Below are 23,466 nucleotides of genomic sequence, written 5' to 3'. Positions count from 1 at the left end.
TAGCTCCCATAAAGTGCAGGCCAGGGGGATGAGGAACATTCAACGTTGTCGGGCTCTGCTGGAATCGCGACGCCGTATAATGAGAGCAACCCCTCCAAGGTTGGTATGCCTGGTAGGTGATGCGCCCCCTCTCCCTGCCGGGAATGACAGAGCGTAATTATGCATAAAATTACCCACAACCCCTCCTGCCGTTTCCAATAACGAATCGCTAGAAGAAACTGAAGGAGTATGGGATATAACAAAAGCAGGAGACGAAACATATGGAGCAGTTGGTGCATTGCCGATACAAAAGAAGCCGACGACGCTTGGTCATCCAAAGATGGCGTCGTCTCCTTTCTTTTGTACTGGCCCTTCCCATAAAGTTTCAACCACTGTTCCAACGACCAACCACGACAAACTGAACAAGGATTAGTAATAGTGCATACGTTTTCTCTGCACCTACTACACGTTGGATGTGGATCTGTAGACACCGAAGTTAAAAATCTTGAACAAGGAAACCCACTCACTCCAGGGTATTTCCTTTGTCTCTTCCGAGAACCCAAAGAAATTTCTGTTGGTGAAGCAAATAGCTCCATTTCACAATGTACACACACCTATGAGATCACACACACACTGGGAACACCCAGAGAAAGAAAAGAAAAAGTAAAAAAAAAAAAAAAAGAATAAAATCAGACAAACGAAAACTGGCTTTAAAACAGATAGAAAGTAATCGTGCCCTATCTTAAAAGGCGGTAGGAAAGTAGCAGTCAGGTCACGGGACCCCAAGGGCATTCTGGGTACTACATACCACGTGACTTGGAATAGATGCCAATTGTCCCTGGATCTCACAAGTTTATTTTTAATTCTACCAGTTTCCAGCTTGGCGCTAGTATTATCCTAATGTTAAGACCGAAGGTTTGTTTCGTATATGAACAACTCACACTTGCACTATGAATCAATTGTCAGGAGAGGGTGGAAAGTAAGATGGGAGAAAGAGAATATGACTGGTAGTACAATAAAGGGAATGAAAGGGGTTTCAGCTAGGGCTGAAAGGGATACAGCAAAGAACTGTGCACAGTACAAGGTGACTGACGACACCATAACAATACGGGGAACATGAAAACATGCTAAAACCATCCTTAAGCAGAAGGAAGCCATCAAAGCAGCTACACCTTCCAAGGGCGTGGCTATTTTGTCCAACAAGAGGAGCCACGTGCATGATGAGATGGAGAGGCTGCTTCTTGTATGGATTAAGACAAAGAAATCGCTGGCGATACAATAACCGAGATGGCAATCTGCCACAAGGCCAGCGCTATTTTTGGTGATCTGATTGCCCAGGCCTAAGACGATGGAGGAGAAGGGACGAGACTGGCCGTTTTTGGAAAAAAAATGCCTCTTCAGACGCACATCACGAAGGAAGAAAAGCTACCCGGGCATAAGCCTATAAAAGACAGGCTTACGCTCGCACTTTGTTCAAACGCCAGTGGGGATTGTAAGGTCAAGTCCCTACTTATCTATCAATCCGAGACTCCTTGAGCCTTCAAGGCCTGCTAAAGGAGAAGCTTACGGTGATGTGGAGGGCTAAGGCGAAAGCCTGGGTAATGAGACTTTTGTTCACAGAGTGGGTAAATCTGTGTTTCGGCCCGACAGTGAAGAAATTCTTGGAAGAGAAGCACCTTCCTCTGAAATGTCTGCTGTTGTTGGACAATGGCCCTGCTCACCCTCCTGGCCTCGAGGAAGATATCCTAGCAAAGTATTCTTTCATCAAGCTTCTTTATCATCTGCCTAACACCGCCCCTCTCCTCCAGCCCATGGACCAGCAAGTGATATCAAACTTCAAGAAGCTTTAACAAAACATCTTTTCAAGAGATGTTTCGACATCACCGATACCACAAACCTCACCTTGCAAGAATTTTGGAAGGAGCATTCGATGTCATCATATGCATCTGACTCATCGATCAAGCTTGGCAGGTTTTGAGGCGAACCTTGAACTCTAGCCTGATGCTGTAACTATCCGAGACTTTGAGAGATTCGACATGGGCGAAGCTGATGCAGATTCAGAAACAGTTGACAATCCTGAAACTGTTTCGCAACCAGATATTGACGAGATTGTTGCACTCCGCAAGTCCATGGGGCTGATCGTCGATGAGGACGACATCAATGACCTTCTCGAGGAGCACCGAGAGGCGCTTACAACGGATGACCTGAAGGAGTTGGAGGCCATGCAACATAACGTTGTTCAAGAAGAAATTAAGGATGCTCTAGCTGCTTTTCATAAGGTGCAATCCTTCGTAGAAAAGACACCCCCCGAAAAGGCTTACACAGGTCGTATGCTTGCACAGTTTGATGACGTTTGTCTGAGTCATTTCAGGAACAATCTTCCTTGGATAGTTATTTTTTAAAGAGGCCTTTAGTAGTAAGCAAACAGGAGGATCCAAGTGATATGAAAAAACAGAAAATTGAAAGTGGTGAAGAAATTGAAATTTTCTATTAAAAAAAAAAAAAAAATCAGAAAAAGGCAAAAATTTAATTTTAAGTTTTTTTGTAAAGTTAAGTGTTAATGTTTTCTGCCATTTGTTAATGTGTTTCGTAAAGTTTAGTGTTAATGTTTTCTGCCATTTTTTAATGTGTTTCATAAAGTTAAGCGTCCATGTTCTCTGCCATTTGTCCTCCTCCTCTATCGCCACTTTCAGAGATCGCCTCACTCAAAAGGTAAGGTTCCACATTTTACTATATGTATGTACATGTATGTACAGTATTTCTTGTACCCTGTACACTAATACACTTCATTTACAGGTAATCACAGTTATGTTAGGTATTGAACTGTCCAAACTGTTGTATTTCATTGTTTATTGGTCAATTTAGCTTTATTATAAAATTTACTGTGGTGTTTTTGTAGGGCTTGGAACGAATTAGGCAATTTACATGTAAAACGTAGTTTGAGATACGAAAAAATCAGGTTACGAAGGCCGCTTCGGAACAGATTAATTTTGTATCCTGAGGCACTGTGTATATATTGTGTGGGGGCAGTTACATGCAGCTAGTGCCAAGTAGTGGATAATGCATAAGCAAATAATGGAGGTAATACCTTATATTCAATAGTAATTAAGGGAGAAAAGTTTGTTAGGACAAGAAGTCATGTTCCTTGGGGGGAGAGAGAGAGAGAGAGAGAGAGAGAGAGAGAGAGAGAGAGAGAGAGAGAGAGAGAGAGAGAGAGAGAGAGAGAGAGAGAGAGAGAGAGAGTGTGTGTGTGTATTGTAAGTTGAGTATCGCGACAAATTCAAGCCTTATTTTGATGTAACATGTAGAACTGGTTGAAAATCAAAGGAATCAATACTAGATGAGTTTTCCCTGTCCTCCCATCTCTAGTTTTAAGGGCATACTACTTTACTGCCTGAATTAAGCATATAGTTAATTAATGTCTAGTTTGAAACCTTTTGTCAACAACATTAATTAATTCAGAGTGAACAGTATTGCAAGAAAAAGTGTTAAAAAGACCTTCATATATACTTGCCATATTGTTCTTGCAAGTTTATGCTAGGTTTGAGGTAGGCCAGAGATTGGAACTTACTCTGCTTTCTCAAAACCACATTCCTTACCTTCTTGGGATCATCAGTTTGCATCTCAGAGGGATTACTATAGAGGTATATTTTTAAAAGTTTCTAATAAGGTAATACTATAGCAAAATGTTAAAACTGACAATATATTTACCTTAATAATCTGTGAGCCTCTTCATACTTGAGTGGCTTTCTTTCTAAACGTGTAGCACCAAACCAAGCCCAAGATAAAGGAGCAGGATTACGGTGCCCATCTAGTATGTCCCAAGGACTCAGTTTCTGCTTTTCAGCTGCTTGGAAACCCTAAATGGAAAAATCTTTTAATACTTAAAACAGAATGTAAAGGAAAAATGATCACCAAGCCATTTGAAACTCCAAAATGCACAATAATATGACAAAATTTTGTATTAATATGATATTGTTAAACTACAATAAAGTTTTGTACATACTTACCTGGCAGATATATACTTAGCTATAGTCTCCGACGTTCCCGACAGAATTTCAAATCTCGCGGCACACGCGACAGGTAGGTCAGGTGGTCTACCTTACCCGCCGCTGGGTGGCGGATGTACGAACCACTCCCGTAAGCTTGTCAGATTTTTCTCTTCCACCTGTCTCCTGAGGGGAGGCTGGGTGGGCCATTAATCGTATATATCTGCCAGGTAAGTATGTACAAAACTTTATTGTAGTTTAACAATATCATTTTTGTACATGAACTTCCCTGACAGATATATACTTAGCTGATTGGCACCCTTGGTGGAGGGTAAGAGACAGCTCAATAATACAGGTAAGACGGGAAACAACTAATGTTGTAGGATATAAAACCTTGGTTCTCACCTCACCTTTTCAGGATGAAGACTTCATAGATACTATCTCTGAGTCTGCATTGCCTGGAGAGCTACAGCTAGGACGTGACCTGATGCTGAAAGACTCTCGGATCTACCACTGGGATATGTGATCCCCTATTGTGGTAGAATCCAAGTCGGATGCTGTTAGAGGGACCTTGTCCGCTTACCTAACAGATCCTTACCACTACCTCTGCAAGGAGCCAAAACCCACCAGACCACCTAACCAAAATACAAAGGGTTAATATTACGACAAAAAGAGGTGCCTCCTGCAACCTCTTTCAGACAACCAAAAACAACAATATAAAATATAGGGTAACATAAAAAATTTACACAGGATAAGTTTCAGCTCCCTGCCCCAGCACCGAATCCGCCGATACGAAAGGACCCAAGGCGAAGCATTTATCATATGTGATTTTTACATCACGTAGGTAGTGGTTTGCGAAAACCGATTGGCATCTCCAAAAAGTCGCCTCCATCAAGTTCCGCACAGACATATTTTTTCTGAATGCAAGCGAAGTTGCGATGGCTCTCACCTCGTGAGCTTTCACTTTCAGTAGTCTAAAATGATCTTCCTTACGGCAACATGTGCCTCTGTAATAAGGCTTCTCAGAAAAAAGGAAAGAGCATTCTTCGACATGGGCCGAGTGGGGTCCTTTACGGAGCACCAAAGCACATCTTGATTAGCCTTAAGTTGTTCCTTCCTCTTAAGGAAATACTTCATAATTTCTCATAGGGCAAAGAGTTCTTTCAGGCTCTTCCCCTACTAGAAAAGATAAACTACGAACTTCAAAGCTCCTGGGCCAAGGGCGTGATGGGTTTTCATTCTTTGCCAGGAAACTTGGAAGAAATGAACACACCATAGAATCTTCCTTAAACCCTACATTGCCCTCAATAGCTTGAGCTCACTCACTCTCTTAGCTGTAGCTAGGGCCAAAAGGAAGATAGCTTCTTTGTCAAATCCTTGAAAGAGGCTAAGCCAGGAGGTTCGAATCTAGACGATCCAAGGAATTGTAGGACTACGTCTAGATTCCAGTTCGGTACTACATGAGGACGCTTAATGGTTTCAAATGATCTAATAAGATCATGCAGGTCCTTATCATCGGATATATTTAAGCCTCTATGCCGAAATACCGCCGCCAAACCCATACTGCGGTATCCCTTAATAGTTGACACAACCAGATGACATTCTTCTTTGAGGAAAAATAAGGAAATCCGCAATTTGGGTCACAGAGGTACTGGAAGAGGAAATGTTCTTCCTCTTGCACCAACGTCTGAAGACATCCCACTTTGACTGGTATACACGCAAGGTGGAAGGTCTCCTCGCTCTTGCGATTGCTTAGCAGCTGTTGCTGAAAAGCCTTTCGCTCTGACCAAACTTTGGACAGTCTGAAACCAGTCAGACTGAGAGCGAGGAGTTTTTGTGGTACCTGTTCGAGTGGGGTTTGTCTGAGTAGATCGGCTCCTTAGCGGGGCGGGAGCGATCTTGGAAGGTCCACCAACCATTCCAGTACCTCTGTGAACCATTCTTGGGCCGGCCAAAAGGGAGCGATTAAGGTCATTCTCGTTGAATCGGACTCTACGAACTTCTTGATGGTTAGCCCCAGGATCTTGAAGGGGGGAAACGCGTAGACGTCGAGTCCGTTCCAGTCTAGAAGAAGAGCATCTAGTTGCTATGCCTCTGGATCTGATATCGGAGAGCAGTAAGGATCCAGCCTCTTGTTCTTTGACGTGGCAAAGAGGTCTATGTGTGGCCTGCCCCATAACTTCCACAGGCTCTGGCATACATCCAGATGAAGGGTCCACTCTGTGGGAAGGACCTGATCTTTCCTGCTGAGGAGATCTGCTCTTACATTCCTTTCTCCCTGCACGAACCTGGTGAGAAGCTTGATTCCTCTTTCTTCTGCCCACAGAAGAAGGTCTCTTGCTGTCTCGTACAGGGAGAAGGAATGCGTCGCCCTGTTTTCCTGATGTATGCCAGAGCTGTAGTGTTGTCCGCGTTGACCTGCACTACCGATCTTCTGACTTTGGCTCGAAAGCCTTCAGAGCCAACCACACAGCCATCAACTCCTTTCTGTTGATGTGCCAGGCTACCTGGTCCCCCACCCAGGTACCTGACACTTCGCTGGTTCCCAGAGTTGCACCCCACCCCATGTCCGAGCGTCGGAGAACAACACCAGGTTGGGGGTCTGTGATTGAAGAGACAGTCCCTTCGCAAAGAGGTTGGGATCTGTCCACCATAAGAGATGTTTCTTGATGTCCTGGGATAACGACAGGGAGAACGTCAAATCCTGAGAACGACGACTCCAATTCCGATGAAGAAAGAATTGGAGTGGTCTCAGGTGCAACCTTCCTAGGGAAACGAATTGCTCCAGAGAGGAGAGCGTCCCCAGCAGACTCATCCACTCCTCACTGTGCATACTTCTTTCCCTAAGAAGGTTGTTACTCTCTCGAATCCTCGGGCTATCCTTTCCTGCGAGGGAAAAGCCCGAAAACTCAGAGAGTTCATCTGTATCCCGAGATACACACACTCTTGCTCGGGAATTAGTGATGACTTCTTGAAATTGACGAGAAGTCCCAAAGCCTTCGTCAATTCTAAGTTACTTGTAAGTCCTTCAAACAACGATCTTCTGAATTGGCCCTTATTAGCCAATCGTCGAGGTACATGGAGATCATCACCCCTTCAAATGAAGCCATTGAGCCACATTCCTCAAAATCCCCGTGAAACATTCTTGAGGGGCCGTCGAGAGGCCGAAACACAGAGCCCTGAACTGAAAAATTTTCCCCCCCATCATGAATCTGAGAAACTTCCTCGAGGAAGGATGGATCGTACGTGGAAGTAAGCGTCCTGTAAATCCAAGGAAACCATCCAGTCCCCTGGACGAAGTGCTGCCAGCACTGATGAAGGCGTTTCCATCGTGAACTTCTTCTTTTCTACGAAGAAGTTCAGGGCGCTTACATCCAACACCGGTCTCCATCCCCCTGAGGACTTCGGAACTAGGAAAAGGCGGTTGTAGAAGCCCGATGAATGATGGTCTGTCACTAGTTCGATAGCCCCCTTCTCCAGCATCTGATATACTGCTAGATGGAGAGCTTGATTCATGATGGGGTCTCTGTACCTGGCCGTCAGTTCCCTTGGATGGCCGTCAAGGGAGGTCTTTCGACGAAAGGGATGAGGTAACCTCTCCTCAAAATAGAAAGGGTCCAAGGATCCGCCCCTTTTTGGGCCCAGACTTCTGCAAACTCTAAGAGTCTGGCGCCACCGTTGATTGAAGGACTTGCAAGTTATTTGGGGGCCTTAACAGACTTGGCGAAAGTCTTACCCCTTCTTGAAGGTCTACGACCTCTAAACGTAGAGTTTCTTGATGAAGATGCCCCTCGAAAGGGTTCTCGAACACTTGCCTTTTCCTTCTTAGCCTTGGTAGGGAAGGAAGGGCGAGGTTTTCTTGCCGACTGTGCCAAAAGGTCCTGGGTGGCTTTGGCCGAAAGTGACCTCGAAATGTCCTGCATCCGATGTTTCGGGAACAACTGAGTAGATAGAGGAGCACAGCAAAGAAGACCTCTGAGCATGGGAGACCGACTTCGTTAAGAAGGACAATAAACCGACCCTCTTTCTTCACGATCCCGGCCCCATAAAGGGAGGCGATTTCACTCGCTCCATCTCTTACCGACTTGTCCATACAAGACAAAAACACACATAAGATCTTCTGGCGAAATTGACTCTGGCACTTCAATTTTCTTGGCTAGGACTCCCAACGACCAATCAAGGAAGTTAAATACTTCTAGCACTCTAAACATACCTTTGAGCAAATGATCCAATTCATTCATTGCCCAAGTCGTCTTAGCAGAGTTAAGGGCAGTTCTCCTTGTCGAATCTACCAGTGCCGAAAAATCCGAATCAGCCGAAGACGGTAGACCCAATCCTAAGGGCTCTCCTGTTTCGTACCAGAAACCAGCGCGTCCTGATAACTTCGAAGGAGGAAAAGCGAACATCGTTTTCCCCGCTTCTTCTTTGGAAGCATCCAGGAACCAAAACTCCTCAGTGCCTTCTTCATAGAAAGAGTTGGCTTCATCCTCACACAAGAAGAACTCTTCGCTGTCTTCGCCGTTGAAAAAGTGAGTGAGGAGAAGGAGGAGCCGTAGGCGTTAAGGGAATCCCCAAAAACTTGTAAACGTAGCTCTGTAAGCTTCTTGTAAGAAGAGACAGCAGCAGAAGTGTTCGGTTCCTCATCCGAACCTTCTAGGACGTCTTCTCGAGGCGAGCGCGGAAGATCCTTATGTGACGAAGGGATCCTAGAGGAGTTGAGCGAGAGGTTGGAGAACGCCCTCTCTTAGAAGAGTTCACATCCACTGGAGAACGATGAGAAGATCTGGGAAGTCTACGATGAGACTCCCTCTTCGAGGTATACGGAATCTCAGCCGAAGGAGAGGTAGGGCTCCTACTCCGAGAATCCTCGGAAACATCCACAGGGCGCTTACGAGGAGGCGAGCGCCTACTATACTCTATGCGCCTATCCTGAGGCGAGCGGCTGCCAGGAGAAGAGCGCCTATCGAGAGCAGAGCGCTTGCGCGGCTCTCCATACCTGTCCAGTTGCGTACGATCAACGGAAGTCCGACTGGAAGGGCGAAAATGCGCCTACTAGGAGAAGGCTGCTTGCGAGACTCTTGACGTCTAACAAGAGGGTAACATTCAGGAGAAGGGCGCTTCAAAACTAACGAGCGCCTACTTGGAGAAGGGCGCTTCCGGGATTCCTGGTGCCTACCAAGAGACAAACGGTCAGGAGAAGTGCGCCTAGAAGCGGGAGAGCGCCTACCCACGGAGAAGGGCTCTTGAAAGACTCTTGTTGTCCTGCCCCTAGGAGCAATAAATCAGGAGAATGACGCCTTAAAAGAGACGAGCGCCTACTAGGAGATCTATGTGCAGTAGGCTCTTGGCGCCTACCTTGCGGGGAGCGGCTAAACAGTAGGCGTCTATCATGCACACGACTCCTACCAGACTCTTGATGCCTGTCAGGAGAGAAGTCACGATCCGACACTCGAGGAGAGTGACATCTGGAAGAAGAACGCCTACTTGTATAAGGGCGCCTTCTAGAATCTGAGGCCTGCTGAGGAGAAGTTTCACGCGAGGGAGTTGAAGAAATCGCGTGATGAGCAGGTGCAGTGCGCTTACCGGAAGCGGGAATCCAATCTGGAGAAAAAACAAAAACTTCTTTCTCCATAGAGCGTCCTACCGATGTTTGGCGTCTTGAAATCGAAAGAGAGCCAGGCGAGCGAGGGCGCTCACGCGAGCGAGGGTCGCTCACGCGAGCGAGGGCGCTCACGCGAGCCCCCACCTTCATACGAAACCTCCCCATATGAAGGAGAACGATCCTCTGAAAGAGCGGCGCCTAGATCTCTTGATCGGAAGAGAAACGTCCATTCTTCCTACGTGATCTAACTGCTAGAGAGTCTGCTAGCGCCGTGATCTGAGCTTGAAGTCCCTCGAGTACTCTCGTAGGAGAATCTTCTTGTTCTTCCTCGGAAGCAGGCGCCGATGCGCGGAGCGCGAGGAAGAAGAACGATCAGGATTTCTTGGGTTTCTTCGCCTCCACCGACGATTCTTCCGGGAAAACCTCCGGACTAGAAGCCAAAGGACTGCAGGGAGCCTTCCAAGCCCTCTTCAACGGGCGCGACGCATCGGGGAGTTCCAACCTCTCTTCGGAGAGGGAGACGACGAAGAGGAGAAGCATTGGCGTAGGAGCTCCTTCTTGTAGCGATCCGAGGCAAGCCTGGGAGCGTACTTCAGGATCTGCCGAGGGGGACGCCTGACCGGTGGGGGCTCTCCCTAGCCCTCCTGCGGCTTTTCCGACTTTCCTACTCCACTGGAACTGGGAGTCTGGAAGAGGTCTAGGCCTAGAGGCACTAAGGAGCCGGTCAGACGCACCCTCCACAACACTGGGGACACTGCACTGATCACTAACACTCTCCTTACCTTCCAACTGACGAATCTTCTGATCCATAGAACGATTCTTGGCTTTCAGAGCTGCCGCCTCCGAAGGCGGGAATCTTCGGCTTCGGTGCGGGTGAGCCCGGGGCTGCCACTTGGGTAAGAAGGTTCTAATTCTACGTTAGTACTACTCTAGGATCCACATCCAACTCACTCATTCTAGATCTGCTAGAACTTCTAGAGGAAGCCTTACGCACTCTATCACGTTCCAACTTCCTAACATAAGAAGAGAGAGCCTTATATTCTTCTTCATTCAATCCCTTACATTCATTACAAGGGTTAGCAAAAGCACATTCATTCCCCCTGCATTTCATGCAAACCGTGTGGGGGTCTACCGAAGCTTTCGGCAACCTCACCTTACATCCTTCATTCACGCAAACCCTAAACAAAACCGAAGTTTTAACTACCGATTCTAGATCAGACATCGTTAAAGAAAATCAAACTCAAAATCAAACCGGTCCACAATCAGCGTATGCCAAGCCAAACAAAGCGAATACGTCACCAAAAGAAGTCCAAATTAACTCCAGGCAAGCGAGAATCGAAAAACTATCGAGAGGAACCGACAACAGTTGTTATCGTTCCCGCGACAGAGAAAAATCTGACAAGCTTACGGGAGTGGTTCGTACATCCGCCCACCCAGCGGTGGGTAAGGTAGACCACCGACCTACCTGTCGCGTGTGCCGCGAGATTTGAAATTCTGTCGGGAACGTCGGAGACTATAGCTAAGTATATATCTGTCAGGGAAGTTCATGTACAAAATTGTATTTTTAATGGCTAACAAACCTGAGGTCTTAACAGTAGGATAAATCTTCTGGTGGCAGCTGGAAACCAGTTAAAAACAATAAAAATTGTAAATGTGGTATTTGGCATCAGATACATAGTTGAGGTGGAAGCACGTCAAAGACCTTGCTTGAATCCAGTGATGCATCAGTCTTTCTTCCAACCCAGGATAGAACAAGATGGGTGGCTAGAGGTGGGCAGTCAATGTTAAGACCTCAGTTTGTTAGCTATCAAAAATACAAATTAATTAAAAATTTGACACTTGTCCATAAGCGGAACAAACCTTCGGTCTTACCAGTAAGCTAGACTCACACTTGGAGGGAGGTATGAGAATCCTGACCTGACTGGAGGTTCGGCACACCTGATCATTCTCCTTAGAAATGAGAATTTTAAAGAAGATGACCTCTGCCTTTGAGATGTTAGATATGTGGATATCTAACACTCCTGTTGTTAAACTCACCTTGCACGCTCCCACAGACTGCTCAACTCAACTTGCAAGCTCCCTTTATGCCTAAGGAGTAAGTCTATTTTGGGAATGGAATGGGGAATAACTTTCATAGTTCGTGCTTCATCAATTTTACACAAAATTCCATTTCCACTTTGGTCTTTAGAGCACTTAGGTATGCTTCTGATTGGAAGTCATTCCACTCTGAAATTGAATCTTTACAAGATTATTTTTTAACTAACTTGTACCCTATGGAGGTCTTTTATAAAATGGTAAATAAATTACTCAACTTAAACTTTATGGAAAATACCCCTCCCTTTTATGTACCAAAACTACCCATGTACGCCACTATTCCATATTTTTTCAAAAATTAATTAGGAGTCCATATCATGAAAATTATTGAGAGTTAAGAAGTCTCGAAGTTAATATCTATTAATACTCTCAAAATAGGGTCACTCCTTAGTCATAATGAGAATTTGCGACCGTTTACGCGATCCAATATTATTTAGAAATTTACTTGCCCGGGGTGTCCTGGTACTTAGGTTGGACTGACGAAGCGCTTGTTGCAGGTTCGATATTCTAGTCATTTGGGAGTAAGCTACAGAACTGGCCAGAGGATAACCAACCCTGAATTTTCTAATATAAGAAATCATGCAGCTCACAGTAAAATTGAAATTAACAAATTTCAATTTTACATACATACATACATACATACATATAATATATATATATACATACATACATACATACATTACCTACTACATACATACATCATACATACATATACATACATACATACTACATACATACACATCATATATATATAATATATATGATATATATACATACATGTACATACTTATACATACCATACATAGCATACATACATACATACATACATACATACATACATACATACATACATATAATATATATATATATTATATATATATATATATATATATATATATATATATATATATATATATTTCTGGGCTCAGCTCGTGTCGGCCTATGAAAGGATCCTTAATATCATTCTTTCTAGGTAAATTAATCTAAAATTACCAGAGAAAACAAATTAAGAAATTGTCAGTAAAACTGACTCGCTCACTCTTAAAAGAAGGTGTCGGTATGGTAATAGGGGCGAGTGGGAACACTACCACGAGACATTCACCAATTAGACCTCCCAATCAGAATCCCCACAAGAGAGAGCTGATACCACGGGCGATGCGGCCGCTACTACTACTACTAGAGGAACGCCACGGACAGCAGCGCCCCTAGCGTCATCCTTAATTATTAGCGCCAGCGTTCGGACGCATTTTCTTGCTTGTGCTCTTTTCTTGGGATTTATCTCTTCACCCGTCATGGAACGTGCTGCCATCGCAACGGCTAAGTTAAGTGCCTCATAAGTAGTGTTTTACTGTATTTTAGTCTTCCAGGAACCAGTATTTTCCTTCTAATAGGTCATATACGGTTTCCCGGTCGACTCGTGGCGGCGCCATGCTGCCTCGTTAAGAATTCCCGGTCTTCCATACTGGGACTTCTTACTTATGGGCTTACTATATCACGTTCATCGTTTTTTACATCGAGTTTTAGCTAGGTTAGCCCTTTACCATTTCTCTTAGTTTGGTATTTAGGGCTATTCTGTGTTCCAGCCCAGCATCCCGGCTCTTGCTCTTCATCGGCTATTGCTGGCTCCGAGTAGGCTTTCTGTTCCTCGGAACAGTTTTGCCTCCTCCTCTGGGCTTCTTTTTCTTCTACTAAAAGTGTCTTTTCCATCTTTACGAGGTAAATTTAGTTCTATTTACGGTGTTAGGCTAGCCTAGGTGCATGTCCCATGTATTGGTACAGCCTGGTTCACGTGGCCCTTCCACGGTTGTGTTGCTATCGCGGCTTAGGCCACTTGCGGTCACGTGTTCCATCGCACCTTACCCTTCCCCTTCCCTCCCTACCAGGTATAGGGAGGCGTCTGGGGGACCCCTTGGTTGCCATGACAACCTCAGTTGCCTTCCTCCCTCCCTCTCTGAGGAGGCCAGGGGTTCTCCCCAGCGGGGGGGTATAGGGCGACCACTCATAGGGTACCGGGTCCACCGAGCGGGTAGTTGTTGGGTACGAGGAGAGTAGGCCACCCCCCCCTCTCTCTCTCCCGCCGTGTTACGCCGAGACCCTCCCCCCCTTCCCCAGTTGCTCAGCCACCTTCCCTCTCTGTAACGAACGGAGCCTTCCGCCGCAGCCGGGGCACCTTTGGATAGATTACTGGCTCCGCCAGCGGGCGGGGTGGTGGTCACTACTAGTGGTCGTTTGCTTGCCTACTATATCCTTGCCTCTCTCCCCCGCTACCGAAAGGGAAGGGAGCTTGCTTCTTACCCGGGCGGGCACTCTTCTAGTAGACGGGTGGGGAAAGGTTTTGATAATATTATTTTTTTTTAAGGATATACCCTAGTTTTACGATGATTTCATAATTTTTATTTTATTTTATATGTATACCATCTCCGCCGTTATCCGTCGTGGTTTTCATTTCACCACCACACCTGTTGGATTCTATCTCTTGTCTCCGGCGTAGCCTAGGACAACCAACCATATTACTACCACACGTATTATGGCGGGGCTCTGGTTTAATCTAACTTTCTCGCTCCCCGGCACCAGCGGAGCAACTGTTAGGCTGTAAGTGTTCTCGCTGATAACTTATGTATCTTTCCACTTACAGGCTACCAACTGTCAGGTCCTGGGATGCAACGCGACGTTGTACGAAGCCCCTGCCGCCCACGATGAGTGCAGGTCTCACGCTCCGTGTGCCACCCCTTACAACGATATGATCGTCTGGCACCGGAAGCCTGCGCCATCTGTTACGACCTGGCCAGTCAGCTGGTGGAGGGGGTAAGTCGATTATAGACTTTTTTTGTCGTTTTACTAACAACTCTTAGACATAAGTTTGTTAACCCCCTCCCCCTCCCGCCATTAGAAGCTCATTTCGCCTTTTCTTTCAGGCTGCTGGTGTGAGGGAGGTCGCTCTTGCAACCCTGAAAGCGTGGGTGGGCGGCTTCGGGAAGAACGCCGCCAAAGGCCAGCCTTACATTTTAGACAAGAAGCTGGCCGTTCAGATCTTCCCCGGGGGCAAGTCAACAGGGTATGTTGACCCCATATCTGCAGCCCCTCTCATAGCCTCCATCCAGCAGGAGATGCAGCAGTCTTTCGGGGTCGTGGCCACACAAGAGTCGGTCCCGGACGTCGCTACCTTGGACCTTAACATAGAGCCTATGGCGGTAGGTGCTGAGGATTTGTTGGTTGAGGTAGGTGTGTCGGGTGCCCAAGGTCTTTCCTTGGGCGCCTCCTGGATCTTCTCCTGTCCCTTCTTCAGTGCTTCTTTTCAAGGCTTTGTGGGATCTGAGATCCCTACCCGCTCTCCCGCTCTCTCTGTAAAAACCCCCAAAGGTCAGTGAGGGAACGAAGACCCTAGTTCCGAAGACGACTTCTAAAAAGTCGTCGTCGTCTTCCTCAGTTAAGAAGTCTTCGACTTCCTATGCTGACACGGTGAAGGCCAAGCCGAGCTCTTCATACTCAAAGAGCTCTAGAAGCAAGTCTTCTAAGGAGAAGGCTCGCGCTCCCGCCGAGCCAATGCCTTCTCCGGCCTCCACCGCATCCACTCCGGTAACGCCGGTTGGAGTAGCGGGACCCAGCACCTTTGATCCCACTGCTTTCTCAGCAGTGGTGATGCAACAGGTGGGTGAGATGGTTGGCTCTCAAGTCTCCGCCCTGGGAACAAAGTTTGAGCAGATGTTCGCACAACTGTCGAGCACTCTGTCTCAGTCGGGCCAGTCTATCCAAGATCTCTCTAACAGAGTTAGAGAGAATGAGGACCGAGTACTGGGCTCTCTCAGGTCCCCCTCTTCCAGTCTCCCCAGTAACAAGTGCTGGTATTTTCCAGCTTCCACCGTATGAGTCACTACCGAGCTTTCTCCATGGAGCAACCCATGGAGAGTGGCCGCTTACGCTCCGTTTTAAGGATGGTATGCATCTCTATCCTGGAGTGTGGAACTCGAAGGATTGAGGACTTCGAGTTTTATCCTCCGGGATTGACGCAGCCTTTCATTGGCTATATATGCTAGGCTGACCGTAGCGGCGCTTACTAGGGAGGACAAGATCTCCAGGGAGAACGTTCTCTACAGTAGAGATCATGCTCAACGCGAATGGGTTCACTGCCTTGAGGACTGGGAGTGTACAAACACCAAGCTCCAGGCTTACAAGAGTCCCTTCACTATTTTTGCGACGGAGGAGGAGGCTTCTCTTCCGTTCGCTACAAAAATAGTAGAAACGACTCTTCAGGCAGTCCTCAAGGATGAGCCCATGCCACAGCTAAGGGAGGCAGAGTCTACTTCTCCGCTTCTTTCCCCAGCTTTTTGGAGAATTGTGGGAGAACTTGCCAGCCACGTTCACGCTTGGTAAGCTCCAAACCGGACTGCGCCATTGGCCCAGTTTCGCCGGATGGACAGTCGTCAAAAAAAAAAGCGAAAAAAAAAAAAAAAAGAAAAAAAAAGCTCCCCAAGGAAAAAAAGGGCGGGAAAAAAAAAGGGGGAAAAGGAAGGGCTGCCTGATTCCTTGATTCAGGCAGGAGTTCGACGCTCGGACTAGGTTTGGCAGGTCCCTCAATTCGCTGATTATAACAGAGATGGCTGCTCTCTCGTATGGCACGGAACCTTTGTTTAAAATTTTGGCCAAGTCCCAGCTTCAGTCGGTTCAGACGGATGCTTTCGACTTCTTCCAAGCTAGGAGGAATTGCCGAAAGCACGTTCTGCAGGAGTGCACTATTAGGCACGAGCCTAATAGACTCCTGGCTTCTAGCATGTAGGGAGCGGATCTCTCCAGAGTCCGCTGTAAATAAGTACAACCACGAGGCTGCTAGGCTCCAACCGAGCCTTAGAGCTAGGTGGGGTATTTCATCTAAGAGGAAGCAAGAATCCGTCCCCACTGCTGGTAAGAAACCAAAGAAGTCTGGTAAAAGGTTCCAGCCTTACCAGAAACACCAAGCAACAGCAGCAATTCGTTCAGGCCGTCCCGGTTACCCAACAGGGACAACCTTCTACATCGAAGCAGAACCAGCCCATCCTCCTGCTGTCTCCTCAGTCACAACCTTCGACCTCCTACGCACTCTCGCCAGCCTTCAACCCTATGTATGAAGGTCAGGCCTACCTCCCTTTAATAGACAATCGAGAGGTAGGGCGAGAGGCTACTTTCGCCAGCGTGGCGCAGGGAGGGCGACAAGGAGTAGGACAGTTCAGAGGAGGGCGTGGTGGTCAACCCCGCCCATCAACAATGAGGCTCCCAGGTAGGAGGGAGGTTGTTCCTCTTCCGTCACAGGTGGGGGTTCAGCAATTGGGCACAGAGCATAGTGTCCAAAGGATTGGGTTGGATTGGATCAAAGATCCCCCTCCAATCAAATCATTCCGCCAAATACCATCAAAGGAATTGACAGATTATGCGGAGGAACACTCCTTCAGAAGGAGCTATTGCGAGAGTCAAACATCTCTAAAATTTCAAGGTCGCTTATTCAGCGTGCCAAAGAAAGGCTCAACAAAAGAAGGGTAAATCTTAGACTTGTCAAGGCTAAAACTCTTTCATTCGTTTGCGACAAGTTCAAGATGCTTACCCTCTCGCAAGTAAGGACCTTACTTCCGCGTGGAGCCAGTCCGTCATGCTCCTCCATCGATCTTACAGACGCATACTATACATATCCCTATAGCCAGACACTTCCGCCCATTCCACCCTAGGATTAGGCTTAGGCTAGGAAATCAAACATTCTCATTCAAAGTGATGCCCTTCGGTCTGAATATAGCCCCCAGGGTATTCACGAAAATAGCAGAAGTGGTTGTGCAGCAATTGAGAGCTCAGGGAATAATTGATAGCAGCATACCTCGACGATTGGTTGATCTGGGCACCAACAGTCGAGGAATGCCTCAAAGCCACCAAAAAGGTAGTTCACTTTCTGGAACATCTGGGGTTCCAGATAAACAAAACGAAATCCAGACTTACCCCGAGTCTCGTTTCAGTGGCCTAGGAATCCAATGGGATTTGTCTTCCCACAATCTGTCAATTCCAGTGGCCAAACGGAAGGAAATAGCAAAATCTGTCAGACATTTTCTCAATGCAAGCAAACATCAAGGAGAAGCCAGGAAAGAATCCTAGGTCCTTCAGTTTGCTTCAGTGACAGATATCCTCCTGAAAGCATGGCTAAAAGATATAAATCGAGTTTGGCGATCGAGAGCAAACGCCAAATCTCGAGACAAGTTGTCAGTAATTCCTCAGATAACTTTCACATCAATCCGGCCATGGTCAAAAGTAAAGAACCTTAGCCAAGCGGGTTACCCCTTCAATATCCCCTTCCAGTGTTAACCATTCACACGGATGCCTCCCTGTCCGGGTGGGGGGGATATTCTCAGTTCAAACAGGTTCAGGGGACTTGGTCAGTTCAATTACGCCAGCTCCACATAAACGTTCTGGAAGCAATGGCAGTATTTCTTACCTTGAAGAGACTGCTTCCCCCACCCTGGAAAAAGTCTCATCTCAAGACTAGTTTTGGACAGTGCAGTGGTAGTTCATTGCATCAACAGAGGAGGGTCCAAATCCAAGCATGTGAAACCATGTCATGATGCCATCTTTGCTCTAGCAAACAAACACAAATGGCATCTGTCCGCCACTCACCTGGCGTGGGGGTAAGAAATTTGTTTTATAGCAGACGCTTTGTCCCGGTCAGTCCCTCTGGAATCAGGAATGGTCCCTAAACGACGGGTCATTCCGGTGGATATGCCGGAGAGTCCCAGGTCTCCAAGTAAGATCTCTTCGCCTCACAAGCGAACCACAAGCTCCCTTTGCTATGTGGCCTCCCCCAACCTGGACCCTCTGGCTTATGCCACGGACGCCCTGTCTTAGATTGGGATCAGTGGAGAAAAACTTATGCCTTTCCTCCAGTGAATCTCCTCTTGAAGTCTTGAGCAAGCTGAGGACTTTCAAGGGAATAGTAGCTCTGATTGCACCGGACTGGCCCAAGAGCAACTGGTATCCTCTACTTCTGGAATTGGTCTCCGACCTCAACGGATTCCCAATCCCAAGCTGTCACAATCAGTACAAATGAGGACTGTGTTCGCTTCTCAGGAATTCTTCAGACCCTAACTTTATGGACTTCATGAAGTTTTGCGGCTAATAAAGATGCTAATATTGATCCACAAAATATCCTCTTCCTAGAATCATAAGAGAGAGTCAACTATTAGACAATATGACTCAGCTGTTAAAAAATTAGCATCCTTCCTGAAAGAATCAAACACTACAACCATGACAGTTAATTTAGCTATATCCTTTTTTTCAGATCCTTATTTGAAAAAGGTTTAGCAGCTAGCACTATTACTACTCATAAATCGGTCTTTGAAGAAGATCTTTCAGTTAGGTTTCCAGATAGATCTGACTGAATCTTATTTCACGTCTATCCCTAAAGCCTGTGCTGACTTAGACCTTCTCAAAGGCCTACTGCAGTTTCATGGTTCTTAAATGAGTCCTCAAACTAGCTTCAGATACTGACAACTCGTCTTGTACATTCATAATGCTTCTTAGAAAGACATTATTCTTATTAAGCCTAGCTTCAGGAGCTAGAATTTCAGAACTGTCGGCTCTATCCAGAGATACGGGTCATGTGGAATTCCTCCCCTCAGGAGAAGTTCTGCTTGCTCCGGATCGTAGTTTTTTTTCCCTTTTTTTGGCTAAAAAAAAAAAACAAAAATGAGGATCCTCTTGCAAGGTGGGCCGCTTGGAAAGTCATCCCACTTCCGCAAGACCCTTCTCTCTGCCCAGTATCAACTTTAGAGCCTTTCTATCTCGTACATCCTCAAGATCCTCAGGTTCTCTCTTCATGAGAGAAAAGGTGGTACTTTGTCAGTAAAGGTATTAGACAACAATCCTTTACTTCATTAAACAACAGCCAAATCCTGATTTCATTGTCCAAAAGCCACATGACCATCAGGGGAGTAGCCACCTCAATTAATTTACTTTCAACATATGAAACTTTGATGATCTTAAAAGTATACTGGATGGAAATCTCGACAGTCTTTTTTAAACGTCATTATCTAAAGTCCTTGGAATCTTTAAAATTTTCTGCAGTAGCAGCGGGAAACATTGTTTCTCCTGATACTGTATAGTAGTCGTAGTACAGATCCAGGTCTCCTCTCTACCTACCTCATCCAACATGCCTCACCCTATCGCCATGCTACTCGGATATCCTAGCCTTAGCCGCTGAGATCATATTAGTGGATTGTCCCTTATTTTTTTTTGCTAGGGACATCCACACTATGTACTGATAATGTACTTCAGTGTACCTACCCTTATTTTATGCTAGGGTAGGACACATGTGTTTGTATATTTTGTAAATAAGTTATCTAAGTAAATCTATTGTGTTAAAATTACACTGCATTATTATATTTTACTATGTTTACTGTAATTTTAAGTACTTTACATTACTAACTTTCTTTTATATCACTGTTTAGAATAAGTTAGCCTTAAGTACTTAGTTTATATGCTGTAATAACTGATTTACTTATATTATATCCATTATTTTACAACTGATTTTCATTTGTCCTTTTTTCTTTTTCCCCATCTTGTCTGTTTCTCTGGTACTCTTTCATAGGCCGACACGAGCTGAGCCCAGAAAAAGGGATTTGACGAAGGGAAAATCTATTTCTGGTGATTGGCTCGTGTCGCCCTATGAAACCCACCCTGTATTGATTGCCCCCCCCTGCAGGACAAGATGTTTTTAGATTAAGGATGACCGCTAGGGGCGCTGCTGTCCGTGGCGTCCTCTAGTAGTAGTAGTAGCGGCCGCATCGCCCGTTGGTATCAGCTCTCTCTTGTGGGGATTCTGATTGGGAGGTCTAATTGGTGAATGTCTCGTGTAGTGTTCCCATCGCCCCTATTACCATACCGACACTTCTTTTTAAGAGTGAGCGAGTCAGTTTATTGACATTTTCTTAATTTTGTTTTTCTCTGGTAATTTTAGATTAATTTTACCTAGAAAGAATGATATTAAGGATCCTTTCATAGGGCGACACGAGCCAATCACCCAGAAATAGATTTTTTCCTTCGTCAAAATCCCTTATATATATATATACACATATACATATATGTATAATATATATATATATATATATATAATATATATATATATATATTATATATACACACATATATATATAAGGTATCAGGGGGGCATCTTTTGTGTCAATTACATATACTAGGCATTTCATTCATGCATAAATTAAGTGCAAACAGCAAAAAAAACAAAGTAAGCAACTTCAAGGGTTGGGTAAATATAATATAACAAAACAGCCTAATAACAATAACATACTCCAGTGTAAATAGTTATAGTACTGCCACATCATTTAAACATGAAAAACATTCTCCAATTTTTCTTTAACTTTGGATTTTAAAAAAGAAAGGTTCCAGTTTGTTCTGCATTTCACTGACCTAGGCTACAGAGTTTGGGGTGATTTTTTTAGCCTTTATTTGGTCATACTATGCATAGTATGATCAAATAAAGGCTATAAAAATCACTCCAAACTCTGTAGCTTAGGTCAGTGAAATGCAGAACCAACTGGAACCTTATATTCTTTTAAATAAAAATTAAACGATATAGTAAGGTAAAATATTAAGTGATGATACAATTCACTATAATTAAAATATTTTATGAATTTCCTGGTTTCCAAATATTTTAAGGTTGCCAATATTCCATTTTAAATATGGAATTATTCTCTGACAAATTAATTGCAAATTTTTTCATACGTACATGCTTTTTGTCTTTATCAAACTCTTGTAATCGGTTGCCTTTTGTATCTGTAACAGAGCCCCAAGGTTCAAGAGTAATAATTTCTGCCTGAAGCTTTGGAAGGGGTATAAGCTGTCTTACCAGACGAAGCGAGACATTGTTTCGCTCACCAATTTCCTGCCGATACAGACACAATTAACTTCATTAGTTTTTAAAACTTACATATTTGTGATATAAGCAATAATTTCTGGTCATCTTTATCCCAACCTCAAATTTTCAGGCACAAAGCCAAATAACGATAATAATAAAAATAATAACAACAAAATTTGGTAAGTTACAGAACCTTCAGTTTATTAAGTACAATCATTTACCATCAATATCATGGTATACAAAATCAATTTCATGTATAAAACAGTCTCTTGTCAACATAGCAAACACATTAAGAACTAGAGTCCAATGAGATATCACCAATAGAGAATATCTCAATATCGCTACCTTCTTTATCTTTTTAACTAGGTTATAATAATGTCGCCTGTTTTCCTCTCTTGATTCAGATGCCCCATCTGACATCAAAGTTGAATGGATAAGAGTGGCAAGCATGTCAAGGACAGTGTTAAACAGTTCACTGAAACAGAAAATATGACTAAGTTCATAACATTAAAAAATCATTATCTTTTCTACATACACTATTAAGCCTGAATTCATATACATTTTCTTAAAGACAACATGGTAAATTAACTATAGTATTTCCTCAATCCATATGCATCACCATTTTATAATTATCATACAGTTGTCCTTCATTATCCATGGTATGCAAGTCTCAAGTCCCTCTGTGGATAATAAGGAACCCCATAAAATTATACAATTTGACACTTTGCATATGAAATGTCATATGTAATCCACCCTCAGAGATTCCAATAATACAATTTTGCAGCATATTACACCTTTTTATAAATTGACTTAAATCTTTTCTACATGAAATAATCAACTTTGTAAGACATCACTGAATGCTAGCTGTATGCAGGTGAGGTAATTACTGAGCACTTATCTCACATCACAAGTTTAAATATTTAGATTTACCATGATGATGGCTATAAAGGAAACCTAAAATCAAATAGTATACGTATTACAAATTTCTGAATTTCCCTTATCTTTAACACTTTGGTCATCTATGTATTTTACCACAAACTTCACTACTATCATGAAAAATTCTTGATTACTCTCTACAACTATATATACTGCACATAATGAAGGACAACTATACAGTAAATTATGCAATAAAATATACAGTATATTATAATTCATGAGAAATCATCTTACCTGTTATTTGATAAATCAATGACCCCAAAGATTATGAGATTAACAAGTAGCAGTGCCCACTCAGTAATGATGGAGTTGGAATACGAAGATGTTATTACATCAAAGAGTCCTCCCACAAGTGCAAACCGAAGACTCAGAGCCTCCAACATTAACTGACGGCTACGACCATCTTCAGGAAATGTTACTGTTAAAGCTCCTGGTTTTTCCTAAATTCAAAGAAACATTATATTTTGCATAATATAATCAAGCTCAGCAATGACACATAAGGTAAGCACTCCTTTGAAACCAACTATAGTGTGCATTCAGTACCCTTCTTGAGTGACTTACAAAATAAGATTCTCATGGGAAAACAGTAATTAATTAAAATATAACTCTTAATCTGTATAATTCTCCAAGTATTAAATTTCATTAACACTATGGTCCTTGTACCTAGCAATTCTAATTTTAAATGTACAGGCGGTCCCCGGGTTACGACGGGTCCGGCTTACGACGTTCCGAGGTTAAGACGCTTTTTCTTAAATATTCATTGAAAAATCGGCCCTGGGTTACGCCGCTTGTTCCGAGGTTACGCCGCTGACACTTCTGACGCTTCGAGTTTACAACGCTTTTAAAAAACACATACTATGATAAGATAAGAATCCTTTATAGTTTAGCACAGTTTCTCTCTCTCTCTCTCTCTCTCTCTTCATCTCTCTCTCGTCTCTCTCTCTCTCCTCTCGTCTCTCTCTCTTCTCTCTCTCTCTCTCTCTCTACTA

General features: G+C 44.4%; 1 protein-coding gene across 1 annotated transcript in view; it reads right to left on the bottom strand.

Moving 5' to 3' along the window:
• Positions 1-23,466, bottom strand: part of LOC135217784 (mediator of RNA polymerase II transcription subunit 12-like protein) — a 375,610-nt gene that overhangs the window by 59,734 nt on the left and 292,410 nt on the right. The window contains 4 exon segments of the mRNA XM_064253813.1: positions 3,691-3,839; positions 21,413-21,568; positions 21,887-22,016; positions 22,712-22,917. Of these exon segments, the coding sequence (XP_064109883.1) occupies positions 3,691-3,839; positions 21,413-21,568; positions 21,887-22,016; positions 22,712-22,917 (641 nt within the window).

The sequence above is a fragment of the Macrobrachium nipponense genome, chromosome 7, assembly GCF_015104395.2.
Source record: "Macrobrachium nipponense isolate FS-2020 chromosome 7, ASM1510439v2, whole genome shotgun sequence".
In the NCBI taxonomy this organism is placed as follows: domain Eukaryota; kingdom Metazoa; phylum Arthropoda; class Malacostraca; order Decapoda; family Palaemonidae; genus Macrobrachium; species Macrobrachium nipponense.
Note: the sequence above shows the minus strand (reverse complement) of the source record. Positions and strands in the feature narration are given on the sequence as shown.